We start from the raw sequence: 19,914 nt of genomic DNA, 5'->3' as shown, positions 1-19,914 counted from the left end.
TGGCTGTTGCTCCGGGGACCCTATGACTGCTGCAGCCCCAGTGACTGCAGGCAGTTGATTGCCTGAGGACCATAAAGTACAGTCGTGACTTCCAGGGCTGGTAGAGATAGGCTTGCCCCCTGACTTTCCAGCTAGTAGGCCACCGCCTTTGTGTTAAATCCTAGCCCATGTGGCTTGCACTTCGCTGCCCTTTGGCTTCACATCCCTGCTGCCAACCTTTACCATTGCATGGAAGCAACTTATGCAGCTCCACCTTCCACCTCTGCTCAGAGTCAGGAACAGAGGCCCCACCACTGCCAACAGGTCCAACAGCAGCAACAGCTGTCTTCTATTCAGATGCACATGCATCCACAGGGCAGAGAGGATGGATATTGAGATCCAGCAGGAAGGAGGTGAGACCCCAACACCAAGCTGTTTGAGCACCAGTGCCTCAGGAGGCTCAGGCTTTCACAGCAGATCACTGCTAACATCTGCAGCCCCCTGAAAGAAGACCTTCTTCCCAGTGGACCAGGTGGGCACATATTGGCAATGGCCAACAAGGTGTCTTCCACTGGACATCCACTCTCCCCATGCCCAGGTCTCTGCCTCTTGCCAACTTGTATGCTCTCTTCTGCAAGGAGAGAAAGCAGAGAATTGTGAAAGCTCGTAGTGACTTGTGTGGCGAGGAAGGAAGGACACTATTTGTGGAGGTTGACTGTGAGGTATGAGTGTGAGAGGGAAATAGGCTGAGGTGAGAGTGAGTTTTGGCTGTACAGATGGGAATGTGATGTGCCTGGAGAGAGAGACATGAATGGCACTGCAAGGTGTGCTGTCCTGATGAGTGCTGTGCAGGAGAAAGCTGGGAAAGTCAGAGTGTGGGGCTTAGCATCTGAAAGTGTTATGCCATGTACCTGTCATGCCCTCCTGAGGTCCTAGATCCTCTTGGTGCACAGTCTCCAGGTTGGAGGGACCACACTGCTGCTGCTAACTTCCTTGGCTACTTCCATCCACACCTGGATGATTGAACAGGTTAGACTCTCCTTGGGAGAGCCCACCTCACTGCAGTCCCTCACATCCAGCAGAAAGGCCTCCAGGTAAGAGTGAGAGTCCTGGAGGCAGAGGGGGTGGATTTGGTCAGCTTTCCCAGGTCTCCTCTCCAGGCCTGTGGTTGTTGCAGCCTCAAACATCCAAGTGCTGGTGAACCCTAATCCCATTAATTAGAAATCCTTACATTGACAGAATGGATGTGTCATCCCATCAGTTTTGATGAAAGGTCACTGACCTGAAAAGTTAACTCTGTTTCTCACTCCACAGATGCTGCCTGACCTGCAGAGTATTTCCAACACTTTTTGGTTTTTTTTTTGTGTCATCCCACCCACCCTCACTAATTGGTCAGGAAACACAGAGGCAGGATGATAATTAGTTTGTTCTGGGAAAGAGCAACGACCAGGTGCATAGATCAGTGAGTCGGGTTCCCGACCCGAAAATGGTCCCACCGTTCGAGCAGGGACTTCAGACACAGGAATTCTGTCCACCACAAAGGAACTTAATTGAAATGGCAGAGTTGTGCCTTGTTAGCCATTTTAACCACAGCTCGATAAAGTGCTGCACAGTCTTGGATCCACCAGTTAAAGCTGATGGTAGAGAGGATCCTGGTCATAGGAGGCCCAGGTATGCTTCTCCTAGCTTCACATAGATATCATGAGCATCTCCTGCCATTTAGCCCAATGTTGCAGGAGCCATGAAGGGGAATTTAAAGGCCAGTTTGTAATTAAACTGATTACGGCCTTCTGCCAATTTAAACAGTAAAATCCTGTCGGCGCTGGTGCCAAGACCAGATGATGTGGTGAAATTCCTCCCTCCCTCTGGTCAGGTTGCACTGGAAGCAGTGTAGACAACAGTCTGACTGTACGATTCCTGACAGGGTCAGAATAATCCCTGTGCCTGAACGTTTAGGCACAAGACGCAGTTGATATCAGGCCTCGGACCTCAGTTAACTGAGACCAATGAGCCGCCAATGATTTCTGGGTGGGTGTCCTCAGGCAGCTGGCCAGTGAATAGGCTTGGAAGTTCGGGCTACTGGGTCACTGACAGCAGCCCTTAGGTATTTGCTTATCGGGGAAGTGAAGGCAATCGGGAGGTGATTGGAAGTGGGGTGGGGGGCACCGGATGAGGAGGCCAGTCAAGATGGAGGATGGAGATTTTTGGGACAAGACAGGGGGTTGATTGGTGAGGTGTGGAGAGAGTTGAGCAATGGCTGGCAACGGCCCACCATTTTAATGTGGATCCAGGAGGAGCTCCTGCTCCACAGTCTGGTGAGTAATATTTTAAACATTTATTTATTGGTTGCAGACTGCAATGGTCCCTTTTAAGGACAGCCATTTAGACCGCATGCAGGCCTGGCACTGACTGCATACAAGATAACCTAATTTTGGACAGGGTGTCTCAGCATACATTCTTGTTGGACTTCGCTATTAGTTGGCAGCTGCATTTACCTACAGAACAACAATGACTACACTTCAAAAGTAATTCAGTGGCTATGCATAAGGCCACCTTGAGGTCATAAAAAGTGTAACATTAATGCAAGTTAATTCTTTCTAATAGTATTTTTATTTATCTTGCAGGGGTGGTGCTGGGCATTTTTGTGGTACCTTTCCATGGGCTTTAGCAGATGAATGCCTGGTTGAGCTAATGGCTAACGTAGTTGGTAAGATACAATTCTTCCTCATAACATAATGCTGACACTAATTAATTTTAACCGAGTTGATGTTTGATTTGATCATTAAATGTTACCTGATTCATATGTGAAATCCATTTTGAACGGCATTGCAATAATCTGCTGATTCTCAGTCATTGTGCTGTTAATGTGAAGATTAGCCTCTTGGTATGTGTCATTTATTTTCAGGAAATGCTGTAAATAAATTATGCCACATTAGAGTAGTCACAATGAAGAGTTTAGCTTGACATATAAATTAACTCAAGTCTGAAAACAAATACTTTGTAAATTAAATCCATCAGTAATTGAACTGTAGTCACTGTTACGAATTTTCTTTTAAATGAGCTAATTCCCTTTAAATTCAATTGTTATTAACTCTATGAAATATAACAATTCTCCTCCGTTAATTGATAAGGTGTTGAAATCTCCAACCCAACAAAAATCTTCCAAAACAATGAAATGTTGTGATTGTTTCCCTAACCCTAACCCAGTAGAAGTGTGGGGGAGGGGGCGGTGTTCAGCTGCTGGCCGCTCGTTTCTGTTCTGGAAAAACGAGTGGACGACAGAAAGTTGAAGATCAGAAGGGTGGAATGCCATTCCCACTTGAGGCCTGAAATTAAAACAGAAAATGCTGGAAATACTCAGCAGATCGGTAAGCATCTGTGAAGAGAGAAACCGAGTCAACGTGTCAGGTCAGTGACCTTTCATCAATCTGCTAAAAGGTCATCGACCTGAAATGTTCGCTCTGTTTCTGTCTCCACAGATGCTGCCTGCTCTGTTATTTCCCACATTTCAGATTTCCAGTCTCCATAGTATTTTGCTTTTGTACACTTGAGGCCTACCTGTTGCTGTGACCAGGGGGTCCTGTAAATGGGTGAACAGTATCTGAAGAGGCAGCAATAGACAATAAGCTAGTCATCAAGGGGTGGAGTGGAGATGGTCAGGATTTGAGTTGCCCAAGGTCACTTTGAAGGCCCAAGAGGAGCACTCCTGCTTTGCCTGACCCACAGTGAAACTAACTGAACCTGGCCTGGCAGGAAATCCACCAATGCGCCCATTCTCGGGCTTCAGGGTCAAATGTCAGATTGGACCCCAATTACATAATTGGAGCCCGACTGTATTTAAAGTGAACCCGTTGGCTCGGAGAGGGTGTTCTTTTGCCACCTGCAATTTATGATCGGAGTCGGCCAGATTGTAGCAGAAAAGGTGTGGGTAAGTTCCCTACTCCAATTTAACTGCTAAACAGAGGAAGTTAAATTGGAGGCTAATCATAGCTGATTTCAGCAACCCAGAGAGACAGGCATGAAAGCTAGGTGCTTTTCCACAGTGAGGAATGGAAAGAATATTGAGTAAGAAATCATCTCCTAAATCATGCTCAAGTTTTCCCTGTTGGGCAGTTCAAAATGCTAACTTTGTTTTCACTAACCAAAAGCTTATTAAATTCGAAGCAGAGGAAATCTGTAACAAAAAGAAGAATTTTGATAAAATCTGTGTCATTAAACTAGTTTTCAAAGTAAAGCAGAAAAGAAATTAAACAATAATGCTATTGGGATTGACCTGTGTACTTTGAAGTTTTATCACTCTCACTATTGACTTGTTTCTGGAGTTTTTCAACTCTCGTCATCTATTGCAGTGGTGACTTTTATTGTAAATATGTACATATTTTAACAATAGTTGCACTGCAGAAATGTGAAGCATTATGCACTGGACACTTTTTCAACTCCTCCCCATCGTGCAAGATGGTACAGCTCATTGTATAGACTGAGAACATCCTGAAAGGTGAAATATAAATGTGCACTCTGTGGTTTAAAATGATGCCTCAATCTTCATTGTGTATTCTCTTTAATGCTGTACTTGCCTATTGACATTTTTAAATGATAAATAATAAATAAAAGTAATAAAAAAGTAGGAATATCACTGGCAGGTGAACCAAAGGTCTGATCGACTGCAGCTTGCTATAGAAGAGGTCAGAGCTCTATAGAGTGACTGTACATTATTACTGGCCTCCCAGTTTAGAAGTCACATGTTTTGTTGATATACCCTTTAAGTTTCAGACTTTTGATCATTTTAACCATTTATACTGAATCAGAGCCAATAAATGCTATGAAGGTGCTTGCTAAATGCGCAAACTCTTTCACTGAAGTGAAATATTTTTAGGAGTATGATCTTGATCTTACTAATATAATGTTCAAATCTATGTAGTAAAGTAAGATGCTGGCATTGATTAGACTGCTGTGAAGTGTCCCTGGTAAAATTATATCAATTTCCATTAAGTTGCGATAGCAATCCTTCTTTCTGACTGTGATGTGGGTGTTATTTGTGACCCTTAGAAGTAGAAAAGAGCATGATTTCTGCAGGTGATTCCTGACTGAAAGGCTAAATTTTACAACTGGCTGATATGAGTGGGACAGCCATTTGTTAACTGAAATGCTATATTTACTATTGCAATTTATGGTGGTGATTTCCATTCATCTATCGCCCATTAATGCTGAAAATCAGTGAGGCAGGCAGACAGAAATATATCTACCACCTGGAATCCGCTCCACCCAATTTTTGAGAGGTGCTAATAGTGGACAGGCAGCAGTCGCAGTCAAAATAGGCTGGAGCCTTACTTATACATAAATCAGGGAGAGTATCCTTTAAATCAGCATCCTACGAGAGTTGAAGGTTCCCAATCAGCTTTTCATGTTCCATGGGGAAAACTTTTTTTTCAGTCCCCCATGCAACCCCCACCTCCAAAATTGCCTCCCCCTGTCTCCCCCCCCCCCCCCCCCCCACCCCTTCAGTTGAACATCGGGAAGCCATTGATCTCCGTGGCTACTACAAAACTGAGCCCTTGCCACTCACTCAAGCTGAATAAAATTGTACAAAAGTGTGAAACCTTGCTGGGCAAACTGGAATTGAGCTGCATCACCATGAATCCTTATTTCCATTTCTGTGTCATTGTCTGCCTCTGTTCCTTTTTTCATTCGTTCCTGGGATGTGAACGTCGCTAGCTAGGCCAGCATTTATTGCCCATGCCTAATTGCCCTTGAGAAGGTGGTGGTGAGCTGCTTTCTTGAACTGCTGCAGTCCATGTGGAGTCGGTGCACATACAGTGATGTTAGGAAGGGAGTTCCAGGATTTAGACCCAGCGACAGTGAAGGAATGGTGATATAGTTCTAAGTCAGGATGTTGTGTGGCTTGGGGGGGAACTTGCAGGTGGTGGTGTTCCCATGCATCTGCTGCCCTTGTTCTTCTGTGTGTAGGGGTTGTGGGTTTGGAAGGTGCTGGCTAAGGATCCTTGGTGCGTTGCTATGCCAGCCCCTTGTGGTGTGTAATTTCATTGCCATGTTTGGCTAAGAAACAACAGTGAAGACTTTTCAAAAGCAATTCATTAACTGTAAAGTGCTTTGAGATATCCTGTCTATGTGAAAGGTACAATGCAGTTTCTTTTCTGCTGTCTTCATTTTATTTCTCAGTTCACTGCTATATTTCCTTCTTAATCGTGTACATCTTTCTAAAACTTCATTTTAATTTGAGCCTCTATTTACTCAAGCTGCTTTAGCCTTTAATGCTGCTCTTTTCTTCCAGTTGGAATGTTTTTAATCAATATCTTAATATATGAAGCATTATTGGGTCCTGTTCTCCTCTGCCAAAACTGCTTATTATTTCAGGATCATCCTGGAATGCAAAGATAACCCCTGGCTTTTCTTCTCAACTATCATCTTAAACCGCTCTCCCCCGCCCCCTCTAGCCTCATCTCCAGCAACAACAGAGAGGAGGTCATGGACTTGTCACTAAAATTGAGACCATCTGTTCAGCTTTCTCTGCCAATCCCCTTCCTTCCCCTGTCCCGCTCCTGGCATCCAGCTGCTAGGGACTGCCCTCGCCTGGTTCTATTTATTTGTTGTCAGAGAATCACCTGCAAATGCCTCTCTTTAGGCTGCGGCATCATTACCTCTGTAGTCCCCTAATCCCTCCTAGTTTTCATCTAAAAACTGCCGCTCGACAAAATCATCCGTAAACGAATGTCACGTTCCACATGTATGCTGGCAACACTCAGGTCTGTTAAATGAATCCAAGACAAGCAATGAAGAATGAAACTCGATGTAGATCCTTTTGTTGATAGTTTATGCACAGAATGTAGCATTACACATCTTTGCCTTCTGTTCACCAACCACCCTTGTGTCCAGCAGGCTCTCTTTATAATAAAAGCAAAATACTGCAGATGCTGGAAATTTGAAATAAAAACAGAAAGTGCTCAAAATACTCAGCAGGTCAGGCAGCATCTGTGGAGACAGAAGCACAGTTAACGTTTCAGGTCTGTGACCTTTCATCAGAACTGGCTCTGTTTATATTCACTTCATATCCGTAATTGAACAATGCCCTTCAGCTCTTTACTGTTAATACCAGGTGAGCAATGTGTCTCGGGGTCTCATGCTGTCTTCACCTGGTCTTATTGGAACAGGGCTTAATTTTAAACACACTGTATTTTGAGCTCCCCTTTCTGTGAATCCGTGTTCACAGTTTCCAATTATCAGGCAAATAATTGAGCACAAACAGGCATTCTTTGGTTTAAAGCAGAAAGATTAGATTTATTAAACCTTAAGCTTAATTCTAATATGGTTCACACCTGCGGATGTACGGCGCGCTCACGCTAGCATGCACAAGTGATATAAACATGCAAGATAGGGACAGAAAAGAGAAGAGATATGTAGAACAGTTTGAGGCAATATCTTGTTACTGTTTCTCGAGCTCGCTGCAGTCCTTAATTGAAGTTATATTCTTGCATTTCGTTGGGGCCCAGTAATCATCTTAAAACTTTGTTCACGTGGCAAACCTTTCTCTCTTTGAGTTTCACGTGTCTTCAATGGTTTCAGTTCTCAGAGATAGGCAGGCACATAGGCAGTTCGTAGTTCCAGAGAGCACACGGCGTTCTGCCTGGCAATTCCTTTGTTTGGGAGTTCAAATTTAAAAAGTTCCCAGGTGCTCAGCAGGTTAGTTATGTGACTAGTTCCTGATATGGAGCAGTCTCTTCAACATCCTTTGTTGGAGGTTCAAATTCAAAAGCTCCAGCCAGCTAGGCCTGTGACTAGACCTGGTTTAACCACTTCTGGGTATTGGAGAGCAACTGCAGACTCTCCATTGTTTCAACATTGTCTGTTACCATGGAAATGTCTTTCCAGTCAGGGCTTGCAATTTTAAGTTTTAATGTTCATATAGCAAAAGAATGTGTGTCTCAGTCTTGGCAGGTGGGGGATTGCCTGACAACTCCAGACCCAGGGGATTGAAATGTGATTTGAAGAAAATGGCACATTTCATTATAGAGTTTGAGAGAAATATAAGATACATTTCTGTCATTCATTTACATTCATTCACCACTCTTGCAGCTCATTAAAAATAGTCTGTTCTGGGGGTGGGGTGGGGGGTGCCAGGGCTGCTTTAATTCCCCCTTTTTCTTTCTCCAGGAGAGTTAGTAGAGGGGTGGGTCTATCCTGAACTCCCTGATGCATGCAAAGACATTTGGCTTCAGGGGATGGGTGGTTCCCTTTGCCTCTGACTCTGGTGGAGGAGTCTCTGTTACTCTCCCCTTTGTTCTCTGGAATACTCCTACCTGCAGCTATTTGTGCACACTTAACTGCCTTCCCCAGTGACACTTCGACTAGGTGAGGCATCACCCTCACGGTTTCTCTGCTCCCTAGAGATCTCTCTTTGTCTCTGCAGGTTGCTGTAAATACTGTTCGCAACTCTGGTGGGGTGCTTCTAGAGTCTGCATTTACATAAGAGGATGTGGGGTCTAACATTTCACATTTCTCTCGGTTGATTGACTGGGCAGTAGGGGTTTTACTCCCTGATTCTTCCCGGATTTCCTTTAACCTGCCCTCTGGGTCACCTTTTCCCCTTCTCTTTCTAAACTTTTGCCAGCCATGCGCCTGCCTGTCCCCTTTTGTTCTCTGCGGGGGTCCCTTACAGTTCACCAGCCCTCTGCTGGAGGGTCCTCCTAACACCATTACAGGACGTAGGGGTGCAAGTTTCACTGTAGGTTGGGGTTTCCCCTCAACCTGGTACATGTGGCCACTCCTGCAGTACTCCACCACATCTTTGTGGAGTTCTGGCCAGTCACACTGCTACCTTATGCGGGTTTGGGTCTTTCGTATACTGGCATGTACAGCCACTGATTGTAGTCTCATGGGCCCTTCTTAATATTTCTCTCCGGTACCTCTGTGGCACCACTAACTGGTGATCTACTGTCCACTCCTGCCCCTCAGGTCTGTGAGGAGAACTCCATTTCCTCATCAGTACCTCATTCTTTAAAAAGTAGCAGTCAGGGACTCTCTCTGCTTCACTTTCAGATTGGGCAGCCTGTGCTAACCCTCGCAATACTGGGTCAGCTCGCCGAGGGAAAAACTATTTAATTCATTCCCTGGGTCTCCTAACTTTCCAAAGAAAGTCTCGACCAGGCAGACCTCATGGTCATTTGCCTGCAATGTCAATGCAGTCTCCTCTGGGGGAGCTGGTTTGATCATGGTCTGATCCACTACACATTCAGGGACTCTGCAGGAGACCATCTCCTACCACCGCCCTGTCTCTCTGATCTCCTGCGGTCTTTATTTCACTACTGGGGGGGCTACCACCTTCACCCCTGTCAGATCATTCCCGAGGAGCAACTCAACCCCGTTCACACGCAATTTAGGGACAATCCCTCCAGTCACCAGTCCCAAAACTAGCTTGCACTCCAGGTGCACCCGGTGTACAGGTACAGACATACACTGCCCTCCAATACCATTCGCCACCATTTTGGTGTTCACTGCACTCTCTGGGGGAAAAGTCAGGCCTTCTCCCAGTAAAAGGGATCTGGTGGCCCCTGTATTCCTGAGAATTACTATTGCTGGCCCCACTCAAGGGATATGGGGTTACTTTCCCTTCGGCTACAAAACCCTGATCACCCTCAGGAATCCTATTAACTTTTCCTGCACTGGCTGTAGTAAGCTTCCTGGGTTGCACCCTTACTGAAGATAAAACCACAGCCCGTTCCATGTTTTCCACCAGGCCCTTGTTTTCACTGAGCAGGTGTGCCCTGATTAACCCTGCCAGTTTCCCCTTGAATTTCCAGCAGTCAGCTTTTAAATGCCCTGCATTGTTACAGTGGAAGCATACAGTGGAAGGTCTCCGGGTCTCACTCTTGCTCACAGCACCTTCCTTTTTGGCTGGAGGAGGGCCCTCTGTGTCTCCTGCTTTTCTTTCTCTTCCAAGACTACCTGGGCTTCTATCACCTCCCCACCCTTTGTCCTTTTCAGATTTATGGGGGTGATCAGGAAAAGTTCTCCCCTGGGAAACCGACTTATAGATTAAAGAAAATTAATCAACTAGAACGGCTACTTGCCGGGCTCCCTGAACCTGCTGCTCCTCGACATGAGTTTTGATTGAGAATGGGAGAGAGTTTTTAAATTCCTGTAACAGGATTACTTCTCTGAGGGTCTCATAGCTGTGCTGAATTTTTAAAGCCCTCATCCACTGGTCAAAAGCCAGCTGCTTGCTTCTTTCAAACTCCAGATAGCTTTGATTGGCTTGTTTGTTGAGCGTTTTAAACTTCTGGTGGGTACGGGGTGCCTCCTCACCACCTGCTAATTGTTCAGATTCTGCAAGTTTATAATCAATCCCTATTAACCAAGATGAATGGACCCTAACAGTCTGAATGTTGGAGAATCACAGACTTCCCATCACATTCTATCACTTCACCCAAACCTTTCCACTTTCTGACCCTCTTTTATAGTATACTAAATCCCCAGGATGAAAGGATCTCAGACAGTCTTAGGTGATGCCGCAAGGGTCGCCGAATTTTCTAAAACTTTGGACTCGATGAATACCTTTCTCCCTGCATGTCGGGCATTCAAGTGCTTCGAGCAGGTGGAACTAATTGTAGTCCCTTCTGAAGCCAGGGAATGATCACAGTACAGAAGGTATTTTGACATTCTTTCCAATCACCAACTGATACGGGCTATAGCCCCCAACCATTTGGAGCAAATTCTTTGTATGAACGGCCCACACTAGGGCAGATGTTAGCTCGCAGTCTGTTTGATCAGTTAAAATCTTATGGAGCATCTCAAACGCTGCATGATTTCTTTCACAAAGTCTAGTACTAAAAGGACTTTCAGCTGCTGTGTTCATCACTACAATGTTCATATTTTCACACATGTCTTTAAACTTGTCATTGGCAAATTTACCCCCCCATTGTCAGTCAGGAATTTTGCTGGCACCCCCAATCCAGTCCCTTTCCATGACTTGATCCACAATTACGCTTTTGTCTTTACCATGCATCACTGCAGAAAGACTGAATCTTGTTGCCATGTCTATTAAATGCAAAATGCAAATGTTTGTCCTTGTCCCACACCTTTAAATCCATAGCTACTACTTCATTAAAGCTTCTTGCTAATGGAAGACTTATAATAGACAGTGCTGGTATCCTCCAATATTTTTGCATATATCACATGGTTCACTAATCTTTCCAATAAGCTGTGTATACTCAACTACCCCTGCATATTTAAAGTAATATTTTTAATCCGTGACGAGAGGAATGAGCAAATTGTCAATGCAACTTTAAGACAATTTGCTTCTTGTCTCTCAAGCTCCTTTTTTAAAATTCATTCATGGGATGTGGGCGTCACTGGCTATGCCAGCATTTATTGCCCATCCCTAATTGCCCTTGAGAAGGTGGTGGTGAGCTGCCTTCTTGAACCGTTGCAGTCCATTTGTGGTAGGTATACCCACAGTGCTGTTAGGAGGGGAGTTCCAGGATTTTGACCCAGTGACAGTGAAGGAACGGCGATATAGTTCCAAGTCAGGATGTTGTGTGACTTGGATGGGAACTTGCAGGTGGTGGTGTTCCCATGTATTTGCTGCCCTTGTCCTTCTAGTTGGTAGAGGTCGCGGGTTTGGAAGGTGGAAGAATTTTTGGAGAATTTTTTTCTCTTTAACCAGTGTGTGTGAGTTCGATATTTAAAAAGAGAAATTTCATATTTCAATCTCTGTGTTAATGCATTGCATCATTAATGGATATGTCTTGTTTTATAATAAACTGAATTTTTTTTCTATATTAAAGAAACCTGGTTGGTGTATTTTATTCTGGGATAAAGAGTAGTATATTATTAACCATATTGGTAACTGGGTAAACATTTAAATATATATTGTGTCCTGTGGAGAAGTAGAACTAGAGAAAGATAGTACACTCCTCCCACATCAGTCGTAACACTAGATACCACATCTATAGTAATAAAATGGTTTACTCTTGCTATTTTGCATGGAATCACTAACCCTTTCAGTGACTTTAATGTGATATCATTCCCAAACTTGAAGTAAGTATAACTTTCATACTCCCTGACCTTACTTCGCTCCTCAGTACTGAGTGAATCTCAATAACATTTCAACCAATCCATTCCGCATACTGTGGATTTGCAACCACTGTCCAACAAGGCATAACTAAATTAATCTGCGACTAGTACAAGCCTTGCCAGACTGAAGCTTCTTGTGACGAGTACAATTCCCTCAGACTGACCAATGTCAGTATGGGGAGGCGGTGGCAGAGTGGTATTGTCACTGGACCAGTAACCCAGGGTATTGCTCTAGGGCCATGAGCTAGAGTCCCACCATGGCAGAACGTGGAATTTGAATTCAATTAATAAATCTGGAATTAAAAGCTATTCTAATGATGCCCATTAAACCATTGTCGATTGTTATAAAAACCCATCCGGTTCACTAATGCCCTTCAGGGTAGGAAATCTGTCGTCTTTACCTGGTATGGCCTACATGTGACTCCAGACCCACAGCAATGTGGTTGACTCTTAAATGCCCTAGCAAGACACTCAGTTGTCTCAAACCACTACGAAGTCAATAACGAGTGACCACCTGGCATTGACCTAGGCACCGGAAACAACCACGGTAAACCCAGTCCTGTCGACCCTGCAAAGTCCTCCTTACTAACATCTGGGGGCTTGTGCCAAAATTGGGACAGCTGGTGCACAGACTAGTTAAGCAACAGCCTGATATAGTCATACTCACGGAATTATGCCTTACAATGTCCCAGACACTGCCATCCCCATGTCCTGTCCCATCGGCAGGACAGACCCAGCAGAGTTGGGGGCACAGTGGTATGCAGGCGAGAGGGAGTTGCTCTGGAAGTCCTCAACATCAACTCCGAATCCCATGAAATCTCACTGCATCAGATCAAACATGGGCAAGGAAACCTCCTGCTGACTACCACTTACCACCCCTCAGCTGATGAATCAGTACTCCTCCATGTTGAACAGCACTTGGAGGAAGTACTGAGGGTGGCAAGGGCTCAGACTGTACTTTGGGTGGGGGACTTCAATGTGCATCACCAAGAGTAGCTCGGTAGCATCACTACTGACCGAGCTGGCCGAGTACTAAAGGACATAGCTGCTAAACTGGATCTGCGACAGGTGGTGAGGGAACCAACAAGAGGGAAAAATATACTTGACCTCGTTCTCACCTATCTACCTGCCGCAGATGCATCTGTCCATGACCGTATAGGTATGAATGACCACCGCACAGTCCTTGTGTTGACCAAGTCCCATCTTCACATTGAGGATACCCTCCATCGTATAGTGTGGCACTACCACTGTGTGAAATGGGATAGATTTCAAACAGATCTAGCAATGCAAAACTAGACATCTATGAGGTGCTTTGGGCCATCAGCAGCAGAATTGTACTCAACCACAATCTATAACCTGATCATCCAGCATATCCCCCACTCTATCATTACCATCAAGCTGGGGGGCCAATCCTGGTTGAATGAAGACTGCAGGAGGGCATGCCAGGAGCAGCACCAGGCATACTTCAAAATGAGGTGTCAACCTGGTAAAGCTACAACATAGGACTACTTGCGTTCCAAACAGCGTAAGCAGCATGCAATAGACAGAGCTAAGCGATCCCATAACCAACAGATCAGATCGAAGCACTGCAGTCCTGCGACATCCATTTGTGAATGGTGGTAGACAATTAAACAACTAACTGGAGGAAGTGGCTCCACAAACATTGCCATCCTCAATGATGGGGGAGCCCTGCACATCAGTGCAAAAGATAAACCTGAAGCATTTGAAACAATCTTCAGCCAGAAGTGTTGAGTGGATGATCCATCTTGGCCTCCTCCTGAGGTCCCCAGCATCTCAGATGCCAGTCTTCAGTAATTCGATTTACTCCGTGTGATAAAGAAATGACTGAAGGCACTGGATACTGCAAAGGCTATGGGCCCTGACAACATTCCAGCAAAGGTACTGAAGACCTATGCTCCAGAACTAGCCATGCCCCTAGCCAAGCTGTTCCAGTAACACTAGCATATACCCGATAATGTGGAAAATTGCCCAGGTATGTCCCGTACACAAAAAGCAGGACAAGTCCAACCCGGCCAATTACCGTCCCATGAGTCTGCTCTCGATCATCAGTAACATGATGGCAGGTGTGGTTGACAGTGCTTTTAAACGACATTTGCTTAGCAATAACCTGCACAGTGATGCTCCGTTTGGTTTCTGTCAGGGCCACGCAGCTCCTGACCTCATTACAGCCTTGGTTTAAACATGGACAAAAGAGCTGAACTCCAGAGGTGAGGTGTGAATGACTGTCCTTGACAGCAAGGTAGCAATTGACTGAGTATGGAATCAAGGAGATCTAGCAAAACTGGAGTCAATGGGAATCAGGGGGGAAACTCTCTGTTGGTTCGAGTCATACCTGGTGCAAAGAAAGATGTTTGTGGTTGTTGAAGGTAAATCATCTCAACTCCAGGATATCACCGAAGGAGTACCTCAGGCTAGTGTCCTAGGCCCAACCATCTCAGCTGCTTCATTAATGACTTTCCTTCAATCATAAGGTCAGAAGTGGGGATGTTCGCTGATGATTTGCACAATGTTCAGCACCATTCGTGATTTCTCAGATGCTGAAGCAATCAGTGTAGAAATGTAGCAAGACCTGGACAATATCCAGGATTGGGCTGATAAGTGGCAAGTAACATTCGTGCCACACAAGAACCAGGCAGTGATCATCTCCAACAAGAGAGAATCTAACCATCTCCCCATGATATTCAATGGCATTACAATTTCTGAATCCCGCACTAACATCCTAGGGGTTACCATTGACCAAAAACTGAACTGGAGGAGCCATATAAATACTGTGGCTACAAGAGCAGGTCAGAGGCAAGGAATCCTGCGGCGAGTAAGTCACCTCCTGACTCGCCAAAGCCCATCCATTATCTACAAGGCACAAGTCAGGAGTGTGATGGAATACTCTCCAGTTGCCTGGATGGCTGCAGTTCCAACAACACTTGAAGCTCGACACCATCCAGGTTGAAGCAGCTGCTTGATTGGCACCCCATTCACAAACAAACATTTACGCCCTCAACCACTGATGCACAGTGGCAGCGGTATTACCATCTACAAGATGCACTGCAGCAACGCACCAAGGCTCTTTAGACAGCACCTTCCAAACCTGCGACTTCTACCACCTAGTAGGACAAGGGCAGCAAATGCATGGGAACACCATCACTTGCAAATTCTTCTCCAAGCCACACACCATTCTGACCTGGAACTATATTGCCATTCCTTCACTGTCAAAATCCTGGAACTCCCTTCCCAACACCACTGTGGTGTACCTACCCTACATGGACTGCAACGGTTCAAGAAGGCAGCTCACCACCAGCTTCTCAAGGCCAATTAGGGATGGGTAATAAATGCTGGCCTAGCCAGCGATGCCCACATCCCATGAATGAATAAAAAACATCATCTTCCTCTTCCAAACCTTCCATGTCATGCATAGCCTCAAAAACCCTGTTGTTCCATTTGACAGTTTACCACAGTGATATTTTGAATCACATCTGAAACACCTGTTAATAATTCCCCAGACATTCCTAGGGTTCATTCGTTTGTTGTTGTTACTCCATTCCTGTCGCCTGCCAGATTCGCCAAAAATGTCTCCATCCTCATTTTTTTTGTCTGTGATTTTTCTGCTGTATTGATGCTTGACCGAACGGTCTCAAAATGCCACAACCATAAGAGTTTTCCGTCCTCTGTGACACCGCCAAATGTCCCATTTGTGCCATGAAGACTGCTGGAAATGACTGCTTTCCCATGATTTTTTTTTAAAAAGCATCAGACTTCTGATCCAAAAGCCTGTCACTCTGAGAATCTAACTCGAGTAAGACCAGGAGCCTATCCATATGAGACACTAGCACAATCCAACAATTTGAAAGCAAGCACTGAACAAGGAATTTTCAAATAGAATTTCTGCAGTTTGTTATATAGTGTTAAATTCCATAATATATTTCTTTATGGAATGATCATCAATCTTTCTAAGCTTATCTAAGTCTGACCATGCCTGGTATTCATTTAATAGATCATCTTGCTTATAAATTTTATCCATAAAGCTTAATAGAAAGCTTCAAATCTTCCTCAGTGTTCAACTGACAGACCTGTAACTCACCCAATACTTTGTACCTGATCTTGCTTTTGTTGGCAAGTCACAGTGCCAAGACCATACCACCATTTCTCTTTGGTAAGGACATAACCTATGTTTACATATCTACTTCATTTTTCCATTGGTCATGAGGTTCAGATTCAGAAAACATTGGTGGGAAATCATACCCTGACACTTTACACTTGATTTCAGCCATTCTTCTCGAAAGTAATTCTGATTACTACCTTTTGTCTGAAAAAAAAATTCTTACTTTCCAACCTTTACTTTTAGGCAACCATTCTCTGAATCATGATAAATGGACCCAAGCCAAATATTGAAAAAGGAAACTAAACATAGATCTTTTTCTTGATAGTTTATTCACAGAAAACAGCATTATACATCTCTGAATTGTATCCTGCAGTCTCTCTTTATATTCACTTCATATCCTTAATTGAACAATGCCCTTCAGCTGTTTACCTTTAACAACATAATTAACCATTAAGAAGGTCTACCTTACCATTCCCTCTCTTGACCCCTCAACTGCCTCTGATTTGACACATTGCTTGTTTGATGTCTGATACTGTAAGAGCAGAAATTTCTTTCAACTAAATATTGGCAAGACCGAAGCCATTGTCTTCGGTCATGCCACAACCTTCGTTCCCTAGCCACTAACTCCATCCCTCTCCCTGGCAACTGTCTGAGGCTGAACCAGAGCATTCGCAATCTTGATTTCATATTTGACCCTGAAATGAGCTTCTGACCATTTATTTGCTGCATCACTAAGACCTCTACTCCACTTCATCTCAGCTCATCTGCTCAATTTAAAAATTCTCATCCTTGTTTTAAAATCCTTCCATGGCCTCACCCCTCACCATCTCTGTAACCTCCTTCAGTATCACATCCCTCTGAAATCTCTGCACTCCTCCAGTTCTATCCTCTTGTGCATCATGATCTTACTCTTTCAATACTGGTTGCTATGCCTTCAGCTGCCTGGGCCCTTAACACTGCAATTCCTTCCCTTAACACCTCTGCCTCGCTACCTCTCCCCCTCTCCTCCTTTAAAATGCTCTTTAAAATCTACCTGTTTGACCAAGCCTTTGATCTTCTGTTCTAATGTCACTTATGGCAAACTTGGTAGCACTCTCACCTCTGAGTCAGAAAGTTTATGGTTCAAAGTCCTGCTCCAGAAACTTGAGCACAAAAATCTAGGCTGACCCTTCAGGGCCATAATGAGGGAGTACTGCAATGTTGGTGGTTCTGTCTTTCGGATGAAATGTTAAACCATGTCCCTGTCTGCTTTTTTAGGTTGATGTAAATGATCTCATAGCACTATTTGAAGAAAAGCAGAGAAGTTATACCTGCTGTCCTGGTCAATATTTATCGCTAAAAATCAACATCACGAACCCAGATTATTTGGTCACTATCACATTGCTGTTTGTGGGAGATTACTATGTGCAAAATGGTTGCTGTGTTTTCTACGTTACAATAGTGACTATACTCCATAAGTACTTCATTGGCTGTATAGCACTTTGAGATGACCTGTTGTGAAAGCACAATATAAGTGCAAGTCTTTTTTCTAGTTCTCCTCATGTAGTTTGGTGTCAAATTTTGTTTGATAACATTCCTGTGAAGCACATTAGGTCTTTTTACTATGTTAAAGGTGCTATTCCATCTTGTATTTAAGTAACTCTACAGTTATGCTGTTGTCTCTGCTAATTTTCTAAACACTTAATCTGAGTGAGCTACCCTTTTCTTCACTCGGAAATCAGTTCATTTCCAGTTTAACACCTATATCTCAAAGTGCCTATTCAAATATTTGTTATCAACATGAACCAGTTGAGGTGATGTTCTCTATTTCCTAAGCTTGCAGCTACCTGCAGCTTATTCGCTTCCCCTAGCACCTTGGGTGGAATTGATTAAATTCAGGGCAAAACAAGCAGCCCATTTCCACAGATTCCTTGATGGACTTTCTTTATCACTAACAGGTATTGGAAGTATTGTGAGGGCTACATTTCAGAGTGTTAAACATGGATTCTGTTTGCAGTAAATGTATCTAAGTGGGCAGAACAGAATATTTTCCCAAAGCCTGAATCAGGGGTTGTAAGAAAGGGAACACTAGTGGGCAATAAACAAGACAAAGGGAAAAGATTATTGCTATTACCAATAAGCCACTGAGTCTCTACAGTGAGCCTAATATACCAAAAATGAATGACCTCATTTTATTTGCATTTTTATCTGTATATGTGCTAAATCTATCTGAAATCACCATTAAAGGTGTGTTTAAGGAGGGCTAAGTGTGCTGGAGGAACATGCAATATCCTATTTGTATCTTTTCCTGGGTTAATCCTGATAATATAGAGGACTAGAAAATGGTCTGTGCCATTTTTGGGGGGTGGGGATTGTGATTCATGAACTGCCTACACCCCTTGCCTTGGAGGTAGACAGCATGCAAATTTGGTGCTGCCTTCTCGCTTATCTGGTGATAGCATTGGTCTGACGAACCTCTCATGCTGTTCAATGCATCACACACCAATCACTCACCCATCACCATTCCCTGGCACTCAGGACTCACACCTGGCATTCAGAATCTCCACTGCACCCTCATACACTTTCCAATGATGCCAGTCTCACACACAGCTCTTGCTGTATCCACATACCTCCAGCTATTCAGCTATGGCAAGCACATCAACCAAACACAGTGAAATGCAATACTTGACCACCTTCCCATTCTTCCCTCTCTCTTGTGGGACTAGATGACACAAAATAGAAGGGAGCAGAGCAGAACTGATGGCTGACAAGGACACCTGCATCGTCTGAGCCCTATGGAGGAGATGATTCTCAGCATCATAGGGCTAGCTGTAACAGAACCCATGACATCTGACATTGCTGAGATCATTGAGGATGACGGTATGTCTGAGTCTTGTACCATTTCAGAGCTTCCATCTTAGCCTCATCCTGCTCGTCATTACGAGCGAATTGCCTGATGGTGTGACCATGCCTCCCTTGCTTTTCTCCCCACCCATCTTTCCTCAACCCAACCTTACCCTTTCTAATTTCCTGTTTTCAGATACCCAAGAACTGCTGCCTGTCCATCCACAGCACACCCAAGAGCAACAGCACAGCACTAATGAAAAGGCCCCATCACGTGATTTAAAAAAAAAAATTTGTTCATGGGATGTGGCATCGATGGCCAGCATTTATTGCCCATCCCTAATTGCCCTTGAGAAGGTGGTAGTGAGCTGCCTTCTTGAACCGTTGCAGTCCATGTGGGGTAGGTACAGTCACAGTGCTGTTAGGAAGGGAGTTCCAGGATTTAGACCCAGTGACAGTGAAGGAGTGGTGATATAATTCCAAGTCAGGATGGTGTGTGGCTTGGAGGGGAACTAGTTGCTGGTGGTGTTCCCATGCATCTGCTGCCCTTGTCCTTCCCCGTGGTAGAGGTCACAGGTTTCGTAGCTGCTGTCTAAGCATTGCTGCAGTGCATCTTGTAGATGGTACGCACTGCTGCCAATGTGCGTCAGTGGTGGAGGGAGTGAATGTTTGTGGATGGGGTGCCAATCAAGCGGGCTGCTTTGTCCTGGATGGTGTCGAGCTTCTTGAGCGTTGTTGGAGCTGCACTCCTTCAGGCAGGTGGAGAGTATTCCATCACACTCCTGACTTTGAGGTCAGGAGCTGAGTGGCCCTGGTGGAACCCAAACTGAGTGTCACTGCACAGGTTATTGCTAAGCAAGTGCCTGCTTGATAGCACTGGCAATGACACCTTCCATCACTTTACTGAT

At 44.5% G+C, this 19,914-nt stretch overlaps 1 protein-coding gene across 5 annotated transcripts in view; it reads left to right on the top strand.

Moving 5' to 3' along the window:
- The window catches only part of kynu (kynureninase), a 283,739-nt gene that overhangs the window by 119,328 nt on the left and 144,497 nt on the right, over positions 1–19,914 (top strand). For all 5 annotated transcript variants that reach the window (XM_068035006.1, XM_068035003.1, XM_068035005.1 and 2 more), the window contains one exon: positions 2,604–2,686. In XM_068035006.1, the coding sequence (XP_067891107.1) occupies positions 2,604–2,686 (83 nt within the window). The remainder of the gene's footprint in view (positions 1–2,603; positions 2,687–19,914) is intronic.

This window comes from Heterodontus francisci, chromosome 7 (assembly GCF_036365525.1).
Source record: "Heterodontus francisci isolate sHetFra1 chromosome 7, sHetFra1.hap1, whole genome shotgun sequence".
In the NCBI taxonomy this organism is placed as follows: Eukaryota; Metazoa; Chordata; class Chondrichthyes; order Heterodontiformes; family Heterodontidae; genus Heterodontus; species Heterodontus francisci.
Note: the sequence above shows the minus strand (reverse complement) of the source record. Positions and strands in the feature narration are given on the sequence as shown.